The sequence below is a fragment of the Lactuca saligna genome, chromosome 9 (genome assembly GCF_052625555.1).
Source record: "Lactuca saligna cultivar CGN05327 chromosome 9, ASM5262555v1, whole genome shotgun sequence".
Lineage (NCBI taxonomy): Eukaryota > Viridiplantae > Streptophyta > Magnoliopsida > Asterales > Asteraceae > Lactuca > Lactuca saligna.
The window spans coordinates 37814589-37836478 of NC_136425.1; the positions used below are offsets into that span (position 1 = coordinate 37814589).

Genomic DNA, 21890 nt, shown 5'->3' on the forward strand with positions numbered 1-21890 from the left:
GGTGATGAATATGACATGTTCACTTCTTGAACTTTCCACGATTTAGATTTGTAGGATGCCTTACCTTCATGGACCATGTTATGGTTTATGTTTTATATATTTTAATTTGATAACCTGCATACTGAAACAATGAATTGTAAATATGTTATCTAGATGGATACAAGTAATAATTGTAGTTTGATGTATTGCATTGCAATTTGCAAATGATGTTTACCACTATAACGACAGCAAATTAAGTGCAATGGACCGATTGGAAGTGATGTAATGAATTAAGTGCAATTTTTACAATGGAATAAAATGGAAGATTTAATGAAACTAACAATCAGATTTTAACTTAACAATTCTTGCATCAATAGCAACATAACTAAAGTCTAAAATGCTTAGGTCTATCCAGTATAAAAATCAAGTTTTTCTACAAAAGTTTAATAATAAAAAAAAAAAAAAAAAAAAAAAACAAAACTCAAAACATATCAAAGTCGCCTTCACAGTATTATCCAAAACAACACAAACTCTAAGTCCTTAAACTACTCACGTAACCTCATTAATCTGAAAAAAAAATATATCTGATTAAATATCTTCAACAAACTCAACAAGATCATCAACTTCCTGCTTCAAAACTGTAATCTTCTGTTGAATTGCAGCCACACGATTCTCAAAATCCCTCCCCCCTGATTTCTTCTCATATGAATCCACCACCATTGTGTGTTTCAACATAATCTTTTCTTGCAAATCTCTCTCTTTCACAACCAACTCCTCCACCTACAAAACAAAAACCATTTTCAATAAAATATAAAAGAAAAAATGAGCTTGAAATTACAAAACTAATGTATAGAGAAAAAAGAAAAAAAAAAAAAAAAAACCTTGGGAAAAATATGTGCAGCTTGTGGGGAAGATTGTAGGAGAGACAAAAGGGGCTTTGATTCTTTAGAAACATCTTTCAACAAAGTATCCGCTGCTTTGCGGACCGCTTTACAAGCCTGGACATCACCTGTTCTAGAAAGTTCTCTTAAAGAAGCTTCCAGTTTTTCATGTATCAATAAACATCTGTTGATCATATCTCGAAGCTGCTGAATCGTTCCCAAAACCTAAACAAAAAAAAGGATTTTGGTTTATTAAATGAAATGAGAAAATTTTTTAATTTAATCAAGTGTTTTCATGTATTACTATTACCTCATCCCATTGCAATTTTGCAAGATATGAAGGTGAAGACTTTGAGATTGTGAAGTCAGCATGCATGTAGATGATGCAAGCAATGAAGAGAGAGAAAAATCCCAATATCAACATTAATGGCTCTGTAAGGAGTGAAATGTTGCTGAATTTGTAGTGGACCTGAAAAGTCAAACTAATAAATTTAATTACCAAAATAACCTCAATTTAAATGAATGAATGATTGAATACCTGGAAATACTGGTTATGCTCTGGGACAACATTAATTTTTTCTAAGACAATCGTGGGTCTACCCGCAATATCCAAGTGAGAAAATTTTGTCTGAAAAAAAATAAAAAAATAATCCATTAGAGTAAATTACAAAAACAGTCCCTGTACTTTCTAACATTGTTTAGTTTCAGTTTGGTCCTTATTTCAAGATTCCATGAACATTGAAATAAGGGCCCTCTTGAAATAAGGACCAAAACTGAAAAAGTTTCTATTTTGAACTAAACATGGTGAAAATCAGAAAGATTAGGGACCATTTTGGTAATTTAGTGAAAGTATTATAAGGAAAGAGTTTTGCAGACCTCTTGTGACTGTTTTACAGGGAATGGAACTGAAACAGATATATCTTTTGATCCCTCAGGCAGAACAACCTGCATTCATGAAAAGAAAAGGATTACAAAAAAAACATTTTTACAAAATACCAATTTTGCCCATCTTTCTTTTACCTTCACAGTAAGGTTTTCAACAAGAATGTCGTTCATGGGTGAACCAAAAGTAATATTAAGAAACCGAGTTTCTTCTGATTGAAACAAGAAATCTTGAAGTGGCAAACTGTATCCGATTGTGAATGAAGTTTTCCAACCTCCAAACATTGGATACCGAGGTTCAATTTCCAATAATGTCTGCAATTTTTTATAAAAAAAAAAAACTCATTAGAAAAATAAAAAACAATATATCATATAATGATATAATGATATAATCTCTCACCTTGCTTGAATCACCATATATATTAGATGTTGAAATATTCCCAATGGCATCCCTGTAATAAATGGAATGTGCTCTTGGTGGCAACATGGCGAGAAGATTCCGGAAAGCTGATGCACCTCGTATATGTGGCCTTGTCTGGAAGTCCAGCCTGGCATCATAATGATGACATCAGCAATGTCAAGTCAAAATCAAAGAAGATAAAGTTATAAGCTACAAAATGTGATGTGATAATACCTTGAAAATTCACCAGTGCTTTGAGCACCACCATGAATGAGGGTATAATGTTCAGTGACTTGTACATTGCCCCAATGAGAAATCTCTATTTCTTTAATTAATTCTTGTGCAACTGCAAATGGTTTATTGCTTGGAAAGTGGATGATTACTGGAGAGTATGAAAAAGGAGGAAGGTTTTCATAAGGACCATATTTGATCTCTGAGTTTGAGAATTTTGTGGTTTTGAGTTTTGTATAAGATTCGACGTTTTCGGATGGAAGTTTGACTGTCATTGACTGGGATTTGACTTTGTAAGGTGAGGGAAAGTGTGCAGATTCCTGGAAGAGGAAGAGTTGAGATTCTGATTGTGTGATTTTTTCTGGGAATGGGCGTAAGGTGTGGGTGAAGACTGCTAAAACATCCATGGTCAAACTTTCTCCTTTGACCAATTCTTTTGGGAGAGATGCAGCATACCAGATTAGTGATGGTGGTGAGTCAGCAGGTTGGTTGGTTTTGATTGGGAGATTGGTGGTGGGACCTTTTGTTTTCCCTTTCCCTTCTGTACTCACTGCTACTAAAAGTGCTAGATTGTTTGCTTGGTGTTCTGGGAAGGTTAAAGATACCTTGGAAACTGGATCAGGACCTGTGTTTTCTACCTGCAAGGTAGGAAACATTCCAAATTCTTGGAATGGGTTAAAAATGGTGAAGAAATGAAGAGGTGAAATGTGAAATAGGTTTTTGAATGATTATGCACCTTGAAGGACATGGTCATTCGTACAATCTGTGAAGTCAGATCAATCTGCAATAGAAAATGAGATTCTATAAGGTTCAATGAAGACAATCAAAAAGTTGAGCATTCGGTTGTAATGGTCTAGTTGAAGCCATTTGCCAAGTGTTTATAGCTACATTCGAGTTAGGGAATTAAGAGTAAAGTCGAGTTCGAGCTTGATACCGATCTTAAGCTTTACAACAACAAATTACCAACTATACTAGACTTCATAACACTCCATACAGAATTAAAAACGTTAGCATTATCAAATCTAAGCTTTTGTTGGAGCGAATTGTGTAACAATCACCTACGAGAATGATACGTTGATAACTCTACTTACTAAGAAAATGAAATCAAACTGAGCTCGATTTGTTCAATGACAATACAGCCAACCAGATTAACCAAAACTTCGGATCCGATCAATAATTAGCTGAGAATATTAGAAATGAAATCAATATATACAGACGAAAGATTACCCGTCGATCAAGCTTGGAGATGACTAGATCGGAAAGCGCGGGGCCCCAATGTACAGCAAGTAGTAACAGTAGCAGATCAAATCGAAACCTACCCATGATTTTATCTTCTTTCCTGTAATGTATTGAATTAGGGTTTATGATATCGGAGTGAGAAAAATAGAGAGGTTCCTCGCCAAATTAAGGACACAGAAGTTTTATGCACGACCAAGAAGTCATGACTTTTTAAAATGCGCCGATAGATGCGTTATTTAGCTCAGAACTGGTATCATGCGCTAGTAACCAATTTTTTTCAAGAGGCTAACGATTTTTAGATTTTATTAAAAACTGATCTATACGAAATCGATACGAAATAAACGAGTTTGGTTAAGATATTTAAACTCGTTTAATTAAACGAGTTGACACAATATGATATGAAAAATAAACAAGTAAAGTTAGGATTGGAAATTTCAACCAGAATATAACTCGGAAATGACCATTTATATGTAAGTTTTATGAATGTTTTAAATAAACTAGAAGGACTAAAAACCAAAACAATACGTAAAAGAAAACTTTTAGGTTGACTCGTTTTGTAACGTGGAATACACTTCGTCGTCTTAGTTAAGACTTTCATTTTCAATTTTTTTGTTATCGCTCAAATTACACGGTCATCTCAACCATTCTCTCCTCCTCATGATCTCTCCCTTCTCCTTCCAACTCATATTCATTCAACTTTCTCTCTAAACTTACTATAAATTTCGCCATTTTGCCTCTTAACTATTACATTTCTTTTCCACCTATCTAAATCATACTCTTTCGACATGTTTAATATTTCAAACTCACATGACACGACACATTTTAAGGTATACTCCGAACCCGGAACCCGACAGAAAAATAAATGGGTTGACACGACACGATACGTTAATTAAACGAGTCGGGTTAGGACTTAGGATCAAGCTCTCTCAACCCGTTTACCGTTTTGATACGACATGTTTGTCAGGTCTAATTAAAACCAATTTATTTACATGATTTATCAATAGTTCATTAATTTTTTTTAGAAAATTTCATTGAATTTTTTTGGTACATTTACCCGATTATTATTTGGCGTGTCATATCATGTAGTTGATGACCTAGTGAAACATCCAAAAATACGATCCAAAAATTTTTGTTTAATAATTACTAAAAACACCACGATAATATCATAAGGTAAAACTCGTACGTCAATATCTCAAAAACAATAGTAAAGTGTTATGAGTAAACTGTATCAATACTGTATCAAATCCCATCTATGAAAAACTAAGAACAACTCCCAGGACAACTGAAGTTGTGGTGTGTGCGATGCCATCAACCTGAGCTCTTCCCTTTGCTTGCGGAAATACCTGAAACCAAAGTTGAAACTGTAAGCACGAAGCTTAGTGAGCTCCCCCAAACTACCACATACCATATAATAACATATAAACACATATTGGGCCTTGCCCACTGCATCGGGCCGAAGCCCGGAAAACTGCATCGGACCGAAGTCCGGAACTGACTGGGACCTTGTCCCCTGCATCAGACCGAAGTCCGGAACTAACTGGGACCTTGTCCCCTGCATCGGACTGAAGTTCGGAACTAACTGCATCGGACCGAAGTCCGGAACTAACTGCATCGGACCGAAGTCCGGAACTAACTGCATCGGACCGAAGTCCAGAACTGATTGGGACCTTGTCCCCTGCATCGGACCGAAGTCCGGAACTAACTGGGCATAGCATAGCATAGCAAAACACATATCAAATAGCATAACACACATGATCATAAACTCATATACTGCATACTACGTCAGGCCGTAGCCCATAACACTTAACACATAAATCCTGTCTGAGCCACAAAGGCATCAAACAACTAACAACTGCATCGGACCAAAGTTCGGAAACTACTGCTACTAAACGGGCCGGCATTGTGGCCTTAGACCCGTTCCTACTGGAAGGAAACTCACCTCGTGATCTGGCTGCTGAGTGTGTGACTCCGGGAACTATCTGCTGCTGCTCCGGTATCTCCCCGGCTACAAATCCACAATTACACTCAATCAAATTATTAATAACTATATTGGGGTAAATGACTCCTTTATCCCTGGCTAAAGTCAACTCTCCTGGTCAAAGTCAACTTTACAGTTGACCTGACTCACCGAGTTGGGCCGCCAACTCGCCGAGTCCCTACTCTCATTTCTCACCCTACTCGCTGCTACTCGTCGAGTATGGCATCAACTCGACGAGTTCCCTTTCGAATCTAAAACTTCAGGCAATCTGCATCAGACTCGCCGAGCCGTATGAACAACTCGACGAGTTGTTCTTCGAGCTAAGAAGATTTCCTTGGACTCGCCAAGTTGTATGAACAACTCGCCGAGTCCCTCCATTACTGAGTCTAACCACAACTCACAAAGTCCACTCCATCACTCACTGGTCTCACTCGGCATCACTCAAAAAGGGAAAAATCGGGGACTCGCGGCTTGACTCGCCGAGTCGTTCTTCCGACTCGCCGAGTCGCTTGCATGCAGCAACTCAAAACTTGATTCTGCTTGAATACAGTGCATAAAACTTATAGATCTGGACTCCCTTAACTCGATTAGCACGTAAAGATTCTATCTTTACGTGCCCATATGCATTCATGAAGATAAAATAGCTCAAAAAGCATAATAAAGGCTAGATCTAGGGTTTCCATGCAAAGTATCTTCATAAAGGCAATAGATCTGGGCTCTGAAACTTCTCAATTAGTAGATCTAAGGATATCTCGACTTATTAGAGCATTCATACAATCATAAGGTTTGGGAAAAGCATCAACTAGATCTAGAAGAGTTCTAATGGAGGTTTAAAGCATAAAACAAGAGGGAAATCCGAAGAATACCTCAAATAACTCTGATTTGCCCTTGGATCTTTGCACTACTCCTCTTCTCCTTGCTCCTTTCTTCTTCTCCTTCTTCAAGCCTTCACAAATCACACAAGAACACTTAGATCACTCAAGGATGGATTAGGGTTTTCTCACAGCGTTCTGAGGGTGAAGGAGGCGAGAATGGGGGCTATAAGGTGGATTAAATAGTGAGCAACCTGAAGATTTAGGGTTTCAACCTGGCAGGCCGACTCGTCGAGTCCCGAATATGGACTCGCCGAGTCGCCGATCTATACGCTGATCAACAACGCGACCCTACTCGACGAGTCGGGACATAGACTCGCCGAGTTCCTCCGTTAACTTCAAAAATAAATACTAAAACCCACATACCAGGGACGGGTCATTACAATTCTCCCCCACTTGACCCAGACTTCGTCCTCGAAGTCTGCTGCTGCATCTGCAAATAACCCGGGATAATGTTCTCTCATTTCGTCTTCAGCCTCCCACGTCCACTCAGACCCCTTCCGGTGCTCCCACTGCACCTTCACTAGCTGAATTACCTTGTTCCTCAAGGTCTTTGCTTTCCGATCCAGAATCACGACCGGCCTCTCAATATAATTCTAGCTGAGTTATGTCATGATGCAAACTTACAACCAGTTGAAGAATATGAAACATTGGATCTGATGATGCTAATTTATATGAAGAATGCGGGAGAGATCCTCAGTTTGATATTTATTCGATTTTCAATCGTACCCAACGTTGTAAAAATCTAGGGATGAGATTTTAAAATCCCTAATAGATGAAACATATGTTATGAAATTGACTAAACTGCACAAATGGTCCCTGTGGTATGTCTAAAATTGTCACTTTGGTCCAAAAAAGTTTGGAGTAGCACCAGTAGTCCAAAACTTTAATTTTGTTGCGAGTTTGGTCCAAAAGTTTTGAAACATTATTAAGTTGACGGATTTGCCCTTGATATTTTCTTTTTCCATTTTTTTATTTACTTCTAACACACTTTTAATTAAAAAATAAAAAGAAACTAACCCCCACCCTCACTCCGTCCCCCACTCCAACCCCTTCTCTCTTTTTCCATAGGATGGCTTGAACACCATTGCTGGAAAAGATGAACACAACCACCCTCACCGGAAAAGACGAACACAATCACCACCACCGGAAAAGATGACCATTTCAACCAGGTCAACACCACCACCATCTACTAGAAAAACCTTCGATCCGAAAAGTATTGTTTTCCAGCGGCAAAGACAAACAAACCTTCGATTTTCCGGCATAGACATACAAACCTACGATTTTCCGGTGAAGATAAAAAAAACCCTCAAAAACCTCCTTAAACGTTGTCGATTTGAAAACAATCCCCCTCTTTAGATCTTGCTCGTGGTCGTTGTCGGTTTTTAGATAAACAAACTCTTCCCCGTGTCGAAACCATGAAGGTCGTCGGTCTCTAGATATGTTTGTCAAAACGCCGCCTATCCACACACGTCGGAGCCGAATATATCACCCTTTACCCAAATGATTTAAGGTTTTCACCCCATAAACCCTCAGATCTGAAAAACTTCTCGTCAGATCTCGAGTAATGAACATATATGAAACCCTTCATTGATGCTGAAAACCCACCGTCGGAGCCCTTCTTTGGCGCTGAAAACCAACCGTTGCAGTCGCCTGTTATAGCAAACCCTAGCGTCGCCGCCTTTCATAACAAATTGTAACGTCGTTCTCTATCTCTCTCTCACATGTCCGAGGTGGTTTAGGGTTTGCAAACCCTGATTCCGTCCGTATCTCTTCGTTTCACTCCTCCTCCGACGGCGGTGGCGGCTTTCGGTGGCGGTGGTGGCTGTACTACTGACAGATGATGGCAATGTTAAGTGATGAACATATAAAAGGGATGAGGGGTTATTACATTTTGTTTCTTATTTATTTTAATAAAAAAAATAATAAAAGAAAACAGAAAAAGAAAATACCAAGGGCAAAATCGTCACTTTAAATATTTTCAAAAAGAATTGGACCAAAACCGCAACAAAATGAAAGTTTTGGACCTCTGGTGCTAGTCCAAACCTTTTTGGACCAAAGTGGCAATTTTGTGATGGGTTTTGGTCATAAGACATCCTATGTGCTCATACGAACCCTAATGCTTGGATCTAGGTTTCTCTATTGTACATGCTTTGAATCCAAGACTATAAACCCTACTTCTAGTATATGAAATCGATATTAACATATGAATGGGTTTAAGAACATACCTTGATTGTTATAGAGTAATAACAATCCTAATTCCTCCTTGAATTGACTTTGGAAGGCTTAGAGACACAAGTGTCACTCCTCTAATGGCTTACAAACACCAAGAGCAAATGGAGAAGGTATAAAGAGAGAGGTTAGAATTCTTCCTTAGGACTTCTTGGGAAGAGACACACGAATTCATGAGCCAAGGGGTGTTTATATAGGTGTAGAGATAGGGTTTCAGTCATTATCCTTATCTAGTTGCTTATCCACAAAGCAACCCATAAGATAATCCTTGAATCCTTATCATAGTCGAATTCTAAGGCATTATCTCCTTAAATTCGTTCACCCTATATATAAGATAATCCTTACCTTATTTTGTAACTATCACATAATTACAAATCAGCCCCTCTAGTTTAATTAATTACATTTGATCACAAAATTAATTCCTAATTAATTATTGACCAATATTAATTAAACAAATATGATTTCTCCTTTAATATATTATTCTTATAACATATTAATAAATCATATTATCCTCTCTCTATATATATTTCTCCAATTAAGTTGCTTTGGTGAAGGCAACCCAAAAGGACCATGCACCATCGGGTTAAGTACATACCAAAATAGTTATGGACTTAGACACTAATCCAACATTTTGGACATACCACAGGGACCATTTGTGCAGCTTAGTCTATGAAATTATGTTGTTGCAAGTGTGTTTCAACTTTGTTTTTACTTTTTAAAAGAGTAACCATAAGAGAATTTTAGTGAATTATTGTAGTAGAGAATGTACCTTAAGGATTTCAACTTCATGGATGAGGGATGTATAATATTTCCAAATAAATAATTAAAACTTAACCCCAACCGTACAACGAGCTTCAAATTAGTTTCCATTGTAGCATTTGCTTGGATTGGAGGTCACTACACTAAGGAAATCTTGCAAAATAAAAAATAATTATTGAAGAAGGTAGATTAGAAATTGTAAAGAGGTTTGGTATTGAGATTAATGTTGGGAGACAATTAATGTATTTAGTCTCATTGAAGTTAACTTACAAGAACATAATGCAAGAATTTAATCATACTGTTAAGATGAATGTCTTAATAATGTTAGATGGTAAAAATTACTTTACTAACTTTTATATGTACTTTCAAGGAGTTTATTTCGTGTAAATAAAGTGTTGTCAAATGGTAATTGAGCTACATGGTTAATCCTTAAAAGGAATATGCATCAGGGAAATCATATATGATGTGGGTAGGGATGTCAAAAACTATATTTTTTTTTATAGTTTTGTAGATAGTGCTGTGTTGAAAATAACTAATACTCGAAGTGGTTGTTAAACTAGTATTTGATGATCTTCTCATGATTGTGGAAATGATCTACGACTAATTTCTAAACAACACGAGGTGCAAGTTTAAATCAACTTATTGTTTACATTCATTCAAGACTAACAATGCAACCACTTTTATTATTAATACAGACTTGTTGCAGTTATATGCGACTTATTGCCAAGTACAAAGCATAATGCAAGACACATATATGCAGATTTTATAAAACGGCTCAATGATGTGCAATTTAGAAACCTAATATTGGAATTAACTAAGTCCATCGTATAGTCATCTTTTAAAGTTACAATAAAGGGAATTGAGAAGTTTAACCCACCAACTCACATCCACACTCGATAAAAACTTCAAAAGAGACTTAGTGTAACATCCATTTTACAATGCTTTTCATATGCTATGGTTAAACTGTTTTATTACATTAAGTCACAATTTACCAAAATGTGGTCCAATAAACTATTTGAGCATTTGTTTAAGTACTAATAAGCTTAAATGTTACTCAATTCATATCAACAACAAACATAACAAAAAGAATAAGAATCAACAAAAGATCATAACAAGATCCTATTTACAAGCTTCACTCCATCTAATCTTCAAAAATGCTTCTAGTATGACACCAATATTCTTCTAGTATGTAAATACTAACCTCAAATACATCCATAATATAAAATAGTAAGACAAAAATGTCTCGTGAGATACGTGAGTTTAGATACAAACCTTTATATATTATTTCATAGACTTTTACTGAAACATTCAAAATATAACCTTGTGCAAATTCTCTTTCAAAACTTTATATAAACTTTCATATAGTATAAACTATTCTTGAAAAACATAATATAATTATACTCTAAAATATAAGCCTTTCTTTCATACCATAAGTTAATTTTTGAAAACATATTATAGTCTTTCTTAGGAAATGATAGACTTTTCTTTCACACTATAAAGTACAAACTATTCTTGAAATAATGATTTAGCCACACTTGAATTCATAAAATTTTCCTTTATATTTTAAGTTACCATTAGAATAGTTATAATAGAGAACATGCTTGAAATCATATATCTTTCATTTATACTTCCGTACAGTTCTCATACTAATGTGCAACATAATGTCATGAAATGTATGAGAATAAGAACACCACCTAATATTTTGATTATCTTCAACATACATAATAGAAAACGTGATTGAAATCGTATATCTTTCTTCTATACTTGGACCCTCAAAGTTTGACCAAAAGTCAAACTGGTCAAAAAGTCAACGGTCAAAGTCAATGAAAGCGCATTGTGACCAAGACCAGGCCTCCGCACCTATTACATGAAAAAATAGTTGTGAAAACCCTTGAAGTGTTCCGCGACACCCAAAATTCGCATCGTGCCCTATGACTTAACAACCTCCTTCTATTAAGCACTTATTCCCTTAAGTTAGAATTTGAAACTTCAAATATGGATCTTCTAAGTGACTTAATGGATAAAGTTATCCATTTCCATGGCTTAATCTCTTCTAAACTCTAACCATAACTATAAAAGAACCGAAAACTCATGCATGACACAAGGGAATATATGCATACTCATTTTTCCTTCTTTTAACAAGTCTATAAATCATTTAGTCATTCATATGGTTATAGAGTTCTCCAAACTCCAATAAAAGGATCAATGATACCAAAAAGACCCACAAAACTAGATCTAAAGGAAAAAACATCAAGGTTGGAACTTTATACTCATGTGGTTTGGTCGATGTAACTTACGTCCATGGGCAAGAACCGGAGAACTCTTCTATTAACGACTTGTTTCAAAAGTGATTACACAGGAATCTGTAGCTACAAATATTTATAACCATACAACCCTAGCAATTATAGGTCTAAGCCCATATACAAGGAAATTCAGAATAACAAAAAATGTTCATACCATGGAAGTCCCACCTCCCACCCCCATAGGTTAAGTGTTTGTCGTGTATGGCTTAAGGCCTATCGGTCCTAACCCTACTCAAAACACTTATTTTGTCAATGTATGACGTCAAGTTTTTTCACTTTCTTTCGGGTCTGGGTCACCAAATTTCAAGGCACACATTTTACAAGATACTCTAAGCATATTTAGCACATAGTTAATTTGTAAAAATAATAGGAGAGGAAATGTTGTGGATCAAACTAATCTATACTACAAATTATATGGTCTACTTAACCCGTTACTAGAAACCAATTGTGCCACATCTAATTAGATAGGAATGAAGAAGATAATAAAATGCACAAATAATAAGACATGAAACCGAAATATGTAACATTTAATTACAAATAAGGAACCAATTGAGTGGGAACAATATATGTACCTTCTAAACATAATCACATATACTTGTATGCCATTCTTTGATGTTCTCATCATCATGAATATATCTTCTAGTATATATTAGGTTCATATATATATTAATTAATATAATCAACAACAAACACAAAATGAGCTAGAAGATCAAAGCAAGTTAGGGATAGATCAATCATGATGCGTTCTTTTTATCTTGGGGAATGTCTACGCTGGCCACAATGTGAGCCGATTGGCCCGAGGAAGCGTGACCCCCGTCAGCAGCGTCTGGAGCAGCGCTTTGTGCTGCAGCATTTCCAGACGTCGGAAGATGACCAGATTGCCCCTTGGCATCCTTCTTTTTCACTGCATGTTTATGCCAATGCTTGAGGGCTTTCGAGGTCTGATCATCGAAAATTGTTCTCTTCATCTTCGAACCCATCTGCACAAAAAAAAGTCATGTTAAATATTACCCATTTTGACTCTTAATTTACCCTATTTATTAGTGGGAATAGTAGTTAGAGGTACCTGAGAAAGAAGGGCATAGAGTGGAAGGATGCCATAAGCGCATAAGACTTGAACTATAATTCTGGTAAATTAATAAAGCAAACATATCAAAATCTTCGAACTTGCATGCCCAATAATAACTCTCATACTTAACATGTGAATATGTGATGCAACTAGAGCCACCATGGAATTTTTTTTTGTATTGGATAAAGATTAAAAGTAAAAACTTTTGATCAAAGACAAAGAATGAGTACAACAAAAGGTTTAATTTTTTGTTTTTCCTTTAAATAAGAAACAACTACCAAACTCACCCAATTAAAACTCTAACAAGTTGAAGAAGAGGCTTTTGATGAAAGCAAGAGAAGAGTCCGAACTCATACTGTAGTAGTCGATAGCACATCATGTACGTAGTCAATCATATTTATAAATTAGCATATATAACTAGTTTTTGTAAGAAAAAAGATAAAGAAAACTTAATACCCATATCCAAAAGAAGTGTGTTAACTCAAACGCGTTCTGGACATACAAAAATTCACAACTCACAAGTTAGCAAACTATTAAATTAAGTTGCAATAATTTATAACACAGCAAAATGGTATATATATACTGAAAATGTTTGTTACAATAATTATATTGTAGTATATAACTAATATATATATTACTGAAAGATACGTACCATGAAGAGCGTGAGCTGAATTAATGAAAGAATTAGCGAAGGATCCTTTAACCAAAAATGATTATCCGTGACTTGAACAAGAGGTACGCCTTCTACAACAGCATGTCTTTCTTGGATTTCAATAGCCATTCGTGCTATAATGGCTTGAAGCTTTGTTCCAACTGCTAAGATTATCTTTATCCCAAAATCAACATTATAAGTTACTAATTAACAGTAAAGAATTAATCAAGATTCTCTCTCTTGATCACATAATTAGGAAATCGTTAACTTTTCTTGATTAAATTCATGAGAAAATTAATCCTTACAACAACAGGGAATAGAGATAGCCAAATCATAGCATGAGTTCCTGCATATACATACATTATGAATGGATTATTAATATTATGTATGTAATAATATGTATGCATAATGCATGGATATTTATACTTAAAAACACAAGGACTTTGGATAAATTAAGATTCACCTTCAACATTGGCAAACAGATAGATAACCGCAACAGTCCATAACAACGGACTGAAAGTGTCGCCAAATTTATTAAAATTCATACAGCTGAAATAACTGATTTATATAATGCATGTAGTTATAATTAAGAGTGTATGAAAGTAATTACCCTACTCCCACAAGTATTTTAAAATCGTCTTCAAGTGACCTCTTTATGTATTTTTGAAAGTTAAATTGACTTCCAGGAGCTAAATGAACCTGTATATATATGTCAATGGAAGAAAGTCATGAATATTATATATTAATTAACTATTAGTATTTTTATAAATGAGAAAATAAATCGGGGTTGTAGAATGTAGAACCCACAGAAATGAACCCATGGCGCATCGCCATGTAATCTGATCTACCAACAGAGGTAAAGAATTGCCGGAAAAAACAGATCTGAAATTAAATGAATTATTTGTTTGTTAATTACTTTATTAATTAACAAAAAGTTATCTAATAATTTAGAATAAGAACATGAGAATTAAAGCTAGTGATATAATTGGCTTACAATGTAGAAGAATGCTGAGGATCCGGTCTTGGTGGCATGCCCTTTAACAAAAGATATTTCTTTTGTAAGCCGATACCTTGAAGGATCTGCATAAATAATTAAACATAAAAAATATGAAGAAAAAAAAAAAAAAACACAATAAAACTTTGGTAATAAATGAAAAAAAGAAGTAATTAATTAATAATTAAACACCGTGTCCGGATTGTTGTTGCTGCAAGATATCTTTTTCCCAGTGTTTCCACTCACGGATCTGCATCGAAAGAAAGGCTTTAAGATGAGCAAAATCGATCAAAAGAAAATTCATAGATTTTTAAAAAAAAAAAATTATTTATAAATTAATGTCACCTTTGCTCTTCCACAAATCATAGTGAGGGCACTATAAATAACATGAAAAACTGCCAAAAAGAAAATGAATATGTGGAGTTGATGCAATCCTGTAACTGTTATAAGCTGTTCGTATCCCTGATTAATTGATTAAAACATAATTTAATTAATTAAATAACACCATTGTTAAATGATTTTAAACGAATATAACATAAATAAGTTAATTAATCGTAGCAATTAATTAAGGATATTGAAAATATTTCTTACGGGTTTGCATTCTACGGGTTCTCCGCCTCCTAATTTCCGATGAGTATCATACATTAAAAGCCTGCGACGAGCATCTTCAGCGTCGTCTTCGTCATCTTCTGGTTCTTTACCATCGGGTTTTCTTTTGCATGGCAAGAAATCTTTCGTAAGTATTTTAGAAACACAAATGGAAGCAATCGAGTTCTGACAAAATGTCAACGACAGAGATATAAATCCAAGAATCATAAGCTCTGCATGCAACCATAATACACACGTATATATATATATATATCAATCATCAAATACAAGATATACACAAAAAGAAACATTCATATAATAATTATTATTAATTAACCCTAGCTCATAATGTATAGTAATATTCTTGCCTGCTTTGATCTTCTCCAGTGCTTCAAGCAGTCCCTCTTTATTTCTATGTTTCAGATGCTGAAATATTGTAAATGCATGTATCGATTAGTTATATTGGAACAATGTAACGTTCCAACTTCAAATGGAAAATATATATATATATATATATATATATATATATATATATATATATATATATATATATATATATATATATATATATATATATATATATATAAAGGATTAGATGATTATAAAAGGTTGAGGATTATTATATATTTACATGTCCAACATGATGAATAGCTTTTTCCATCAAGATCGATATTATAACGATGATTGCACAAACCAGGGCTACAGACCATGTTGCGGTTTCATCTAGACCCCTACCTCCTCCTCCCATTTTAACCTAAAAGCAAACAAACACCACCAAAATCGAATTATCTTTCTCAAAACTGTAGCTTTTTCTTAAACATCACATCAATGTTCGTTTTCTTTGTTATGAACGTAATCACCCATAGAGATTATTAAGATATTCAAATGGCTTCAAGATGATGATGAGGATGGATTTTTTTTTGTGGCTCTTTGGATATTGATATGAAAAGCGGATTGAGAAAAGGAGAAAAGGTTTCTTGTATTTGCTGGTCCTTACAGAAATGGACCAGGTTGTGTACGGATGGATGAAAAACTTGTGTATTTTGGGAGTCAAATTAACTAAAAAAAAACGTATTTCCCCATTTTGATAAAAAAAATTTACTTTGAAAAATGCTGACCTTGAAAAACCAATTAACGAGAGTGTTAATAGGGAATTCAGTTAGATGACCACAAATCTTGGCCACAAGATATGTTTACATCACAATGACCACCCTCACATTTATGTAAATCACAATGGCACCCCTTTTGAACCCAACATAGTTCGTAGTTAGATGGATTCAATATGCTTTGACTTTGACAATGTATTTAATTTTATGTTTGCTATAATATCTATCAAAAAGAGGCCAACTCTACACAAAAAATGGTGTTAGTAGGAGGCCAACTATACACAAAAAACCACATAAATTTATTTTGTTTAAAAAAAAAACACGAATCTCAAGACATAATGGCCGTGAATTAGCAAATATCACTTTTCCCAATAACAACCTTAATTGTTATATGGTCTCGCGAGTGGCATTTATTTCTAGCAAATATAAAGTCGATGTTGAGGACGAAGAGGAACAACCTATACTTACAATATATATATATATATATATATATATATATATATATATATATATATATATATATATATATATTGATAAAGAGGTTGATATTCTCTTAAACAATGTTTGTTGAAGAAGATAATACAATCGAAGATGGTGATTTAACATACATCATGAACTATATCAAAGTAAGTTGTTAGATAATAATCAGCTTTTCATATTTTACATGTCATCTGTTTGGTTGAACCAACAATAATCTTTGTTTGTTTTCTGTTGCTCTAACTTATTTGTAGAGAAGAGAAAAAACAGCTTGAGAAGACCCCTAACATGGGAAATCAAACAACTTACAAGGATTTATATACATAGTCATAGTGTGAATTATAAAGGATCTTCAATGACCATGTATTTGCTTCTAAGGAGATCCCGTTAACACTAAGTTATGTGTACTTACATGTCATTGAATACAATTTGATTAGTTGACCAACCACAAAATGACAAATTGATGAGCCGTGGAGTCTAATGGTTGTCAACCAACAATGATTGTGAAATTTAGGTCCGCAATCTCTATTTATGAATCTCATATAATTAAAAACCACAATCACATTATCAATAACATTATCTTGCTCAGTTGTAGACGTTACACAATCTCATTGATCATGAGAACTTTGTACATCTCATGCTTTTCTAGTCACTTAATCCATGTGTGATGCGTCTTATTCACCCGGTTACCTATCATCAAGCATGTAAGCAGGTTTCTCACCCTTAAGAGTTAAGACACAAAGGTTGAGTGTGTTGCTACATTCAAGCTCAACAAACCGAACACAAAGGTATGCATGCAATAGGTCAAGAAACACAACAAAATTTGCTGATAAATAAATATTCAAGAAACAAATCTACACAAGTCCAATAACCAAATTAGATAAACAATCTCATTATAATCTAGGAGTCTGATTTTGCTCATTCGGCACAAACACCGGTAGCTGCCCTCCTCTCTGCGCTCTACCTTGCTGATAATAACTCAACGTGGCCGCCCCCCTCTGACCACCACCACCACCCGCCACCCCACCTGGCGGCCCGCTCCCGGTCCCGCCCCGACCACCACCAACTAGCGGCCCACCAAAAAATATCGACCGTCCCGTATACGTAAGCTCCGACCCCGAAGCCTGAGAGGAAGAGCCACCACCCACGCTTCTTGTAGTTGAAGCAGAAACAAATCTCCCCGCTTCTTGATCCCAATACACCGAGGACGATCTCGTACTTTCACCAACACCCAAGTTGTTATTGTTGTTGTTGTTGTTGTTGTTTCTTCTAGGAGGAAGGGGAGGAGGAGGCACCACCATTGGCTCATTTTTCCCAGACCATGGGGACTGATTCGCTGAAGACTGGTACACAGGGTTAAAATGGTCTCTACCAGGAGCCGGACTACTTAAATTACTAACACTATGATTACATGTATCCACGTCATCATCCCTGCTGGCTCGACTAGGCGGATAAGAGCTTTTTGAGTGGCTCCTTTCATGAAATTTGTAATGCGAAGGGCTGCTTCTCCCACTCACATTGCTACTTGATAAACGGTCAGGATCGAATTTAGATCCTATAGGGCGCAAAACAGAGGATGACGCCCTCGCTTTTGCCCCTGCTTTGATTGCTTCATTTGAATCCAGTTTCGCAAGCTTCCATGCGCTGATTCTCACAGGGCGTTTTGGTAAATTCTTACCCTTGTCAACTGCATCCGGATCAACCGTTGATGGTAGGCGCCCTGGTTCTAGATGTGGGACCACTTCATCCTGAATAATTTTAGAATCCGATATAATCAATCACATGGTAAAGAAGGTTATAGAACATTCTAGAAGATTATGGAAGTCTCTAGAAAGGTAACAACTAACAACCTGTTGATCCATGAAAATTCTTGGAGGCGTACACCAAGCACCTTTGTGTTGTAAGCTTAAGCCATGGGAGCTTCTTCCACTAATGGCAGTGATTGCAGAGCTTGTTGGAGATGATTGCAAGCTTTGTTGATCCATTCCATCTATTGATGCTCCTGGAGGCTCACTTTGAGTCCTCATTGCAACTACATATTCGTATGTTGTGATCCCCTGTGTATTAAGAATTTTAAGAAATTGTTATTTCTAATATATATATATATATATATATATATATATATATATATATATATATATATAGAGAGAGAGAGAGAGAGAGAGAGAGAGAAACCTTTTGGATGAGGATTATGTGAAAAAAGAAGAGTTCGCATAGTGGAATAGTGGCAAGAAAAGAAACAGCAGTACATATAGCCTGAAAAAAGTGGGTAAAATAAAAAAATGAAAAATTGAAGTTGAAATTACGAATTTGTCCTTGTCCATGACTAGAAAGAGTGAAGATACCACAACAGTTGCAAATGGAGGTCTACTAAATCCATCTCCAAGGCGATCTGCAATCTGATTTTCTGTAGATTTTTTATCAGCAAAACATCGAACAAGAACAGCAATCCCGACCCCACATTCAAAAGTCAGCTGACATTAAAACATAATAAGATATTTAGAATTACTTTTGATAGATTAAATATCAAATGACAAATTTTTTTCAATTATCAACTTACCCAAACAACACTTACAGCCATTAGGCACACGAATGTGAAGTAATTTTTCCTCCCTACACAATTATTCAACCACTGCACAACAAATAATTTACAATAAAAATTTAAGCCATGTGAATTTACATATAAACAATGAAAAAGATTCTAGAAGATTTTTCATCTATGTGTTGCCATTTCTTTCATTTTGGAATTTGGATCTTACCCTACAATGATGATCAAACCCATCAACACATTTATCACAACTTCTGCAGTGTTTGCTATACTTTCGCACCTATAACAAAGTAAAATCAAGATTTTAAATAATTTTTCCAGAAAATCATAAGAAGTTGAGTATACAAAATACAACTTCAAAAATCAAATAAATAAAATAGATACCTCAGCATTGCATAGTGTACAAAACAAAGCTTCTTCCTCCCCTCCTTGTTGCATATCTTCATCTTTTCTACAATCCTCTATTACAATACAACCACAAAAGAATCCCCAAACTTTTGAACAACAACCTGAGCTACCATTTTCATATATTCCAACATTCTGAAACCCAATCTTGCTAGCTTCTCCAACAGATGATCCATTTCCTGATACAAACGGGCGGGTCGGTCAACGGGTGGGTCAAAAGTCAAAACAATTTGGATCACTAACCGGGTAATTCGGTTCCATTATGGGATCTATAAGGTGATGCCATTGCCCTGTTTGGGTCGATTAGAATGCCAGGATCAGCAGGATCAATAGCTGTGCATCTTACATAAAGGATAAATACACAGAGAGCCTGAAAGATTGTGGTTGATAACAATGGTTATCATGAAGAACATGGAGATAGCTGATTGAAGGGTTAAAATGTCATTTACCAAGAAGGAGTAGACACCGATTGCCACATGCTCGTAGATGTCCTTTCCGAGAAAAGGTGAGAAAAATGCATAGAAGGCAACTGATAGTAAGAAGTATACTGTAATAGCTACAACCTGCAAGTTGATTAGATAGATTTGGATTTATCAACCTCAAACATGGTAGTGTGTGTTTTTGTAAGAATGAAAGTTGATTCATATGGTAAATCTCGTAGATTTATTCTCATACGAACCATAATTTCTAACAAATAAGCATGATTAGACAGAACTTTTACTTAAAATACTTGGAATCCAACCCACATTGCAAAAAATAGGGAAAACACAAACACGTAGCAGATCGAAGTAGTGAATTAAGCACAAAATCGAACCTGAAAAGTGTGAGCAGGAAGTTCCCATCCATGTCGCCTAGCCATGATCAATAAACGAAGTCAAAACTCAAAAACCCTCAAATCAAGAGCGTATTTACAGTCAAGATCGTCATAGGAACTCGTAAAGTAAACCCAGGAAACAACACAAAGCACCAACTACTGTGTGCTCTTCTATATCCAGTTCAACGGTAATAATGGGGAAGATTCAAAGTCAAGGATAAGGTAGTTGATTGCGATCAGATGTTAAAACCCCAATAGAACCCGACCCCACTTGGATTCCAGAAATTCTAGGGTTTGTGGGTGGGTTGGGGTTGAGGAATGGATCAATGAGGCGTGGAAGAAGAAAGGAAAGTTGGGGGTTAATTTGTATGATAAACTAAAACTGTATCTGTATCTGTATGATCCACAACTGCTTCATGTGCATTTGATTCCATAGACTAGTTTCTCCTGTGAAGTCATGCTGCGAGTGCTTCCATTGGGTTAAAGGCTTAAAAGCACAAATATTTTAGTGGCAACTGCTGTGGACCAAGTCTCTAGACAGTAGACACACATGAGTCCTCTTGGCCTATGTGTACGATTTAACAATTAACGGTGCGCCATTGAAAGATCTTTTAGTTAAATTACAAAAATGGTGTCCATATCCTTTTATTATTTTTTTTATTGGCATTAATGTATTAGTTTTTGAAAGACCAAAATCTATATAAAACTTTGTAATAAATACCAAAATCAGCAAGACCAAGCAACAAATATAAAACTTCGAAATAAGAAACAAAATCATATGACCAAATATAAAAAGTTTCAAATAAATACCAAAATTAAGAAGTTTTGAAACCAAAAATGAAAATTACTTTAATTTTGAACTAAACATGGTAAAAATCATAAACTTTGGGTCTTTTTGTTCAACAATTTCTATCTCCTGAATGTATTTTTTTAAAGAAGTAGTTTAGTAATCCCTATATATATATATATATATATATATATATATATATATATATATATATATAGGGTAAAGTGAATATACCTAACAACCTTATATAAGCTTAGGTACCTAACCTCATCAAACTACGTCATTTTGCATTAAATTTTCATTGCAATCATCCAAGGTTCTTAAACTTCATCCCTAAACTTGATTTACTTCAAAAAATTTGGAAATTCATCATTATATTTCTCCTACATCCTTTCATTTGTAGCGGTAGGATATGAAGCCCATCAGGTGGTATTCGATAGAAAGACGTGATGTAAAAGAAAGATATTGGTGAAAATCTAAAGATTTTGAAAGCAATCAAGTTATGAAGTTGAAGTTTAAGAACCTTAGACAATTACAATATAAATATGATACAAACTGATGTAGTATTATGGAGTTAGGTACCTAAGCTTATATAAGGTTGTTAGGTATATTCACTTTTCCCATATATATATATATATATATATATATATATATATATATATATATATATATATATATATATATATATATATAT

The 21890-nt window shown here is 35.1% G+C and overlaps 3 protein-coding genes across 3 annotated transcripts; all 3 read right to left on the reverse strand.

The window, feature by feature from the left end:
* Positions 1 to 365: 365 nt before the first annotated feature.
* LOC145016653 (Ribophorin I) lies at positions 366 to 3801 on the reverse strand. The gene is made up of 10 exons (XM_078974902.1): positions 3601 to 3801; positions 3110 to 3154; positions 2377 to 3011; positions 2143 to 2290; positions 1881 to 2057; positions 1737 to 1805; positions 1399 to 1488; positions 1171 to 1329; positions 861 to 1085; positions 366 to 759 (listed from the first exon to the last, which is right to left on the reverse strand). The coding sequence occupies exons 1-10, from the start codon at positions 3694 to 3696 to the stop codon at positions 568 to 570; spliced, it is 1836 nt and encodes a 611-aa protein (XP_078831028.1). The 5' UTR covers positions 3697 to 3801; the 3' UTR covers positions 366 to 567.
* Positions 3802 to 12303: 8502 nt separating this feature from the next.
* Positions 12304 to 16125, reverse strand: LOC145015411 (MLO-like protein 9). Its single transcript, XM_078973879.1, has 15 exons — positions 15691 to 16125; positions 15428 to 15485; positions 15063 to 15292; positions 14817 to 14933; positions 14664 to 14721; positions 14472 to 14557; positions 14285 to 14359; positions 14088 to 14176; positions 13941 to 13990; positions 13783 to 13823; positions 13478 to 13651; positions 13282 to 13317; positions 13113 to 13180; positions 12823 to 12883; positions 12304 to 12736 (listed from the first exon to the last, which is right to left on the reverse strand). Exons 1-15 carry the CDS (start codon positions 15805 to 15807, stop codon positions 12491 to 12493), a joined length of 1506 nt encoding a protein of 501 aa, XP_078830005.1. The 5' UTR covers positions 15808 to 16125; the 3' UTR covers positions 12304 to 12490.
* A 1325-nt stretch (positions 16126 to 17450) lies between these two features.
* Positions 17451 to 20963, reverse strand: LOC145015345 (protein S-acyltransferase 21-like). The gene is made up of 10 exons (XM_078973809.1): positions 20410 to 20963; positions 20045 to 20158; positions 19839 to 19965; positions 19575 to 19774; positions 19402 to 19470; positions 19203 to 19274; positions 18988 to 19116; positions 18818 to 18898; positions 18493 to 18699; positions 17451 to 18390 (listed from the first exon to the last, which is right to left on the reverse strand). The coding sequence occupies exons 1-10, from the start codon at positions 20452 to 20454 to the stop codon at positions 17536 to 17538; spliced, it is 1899 nt and encodes a 632-aa protein (XP_078829935.1). The 5' UTR covers positions 20455 to 20963; the 3' UTR covers positions 17451 to 17535.
* Between the last annotated feature and the right edge of the window lie 927 nt (positions 20964 to 21890).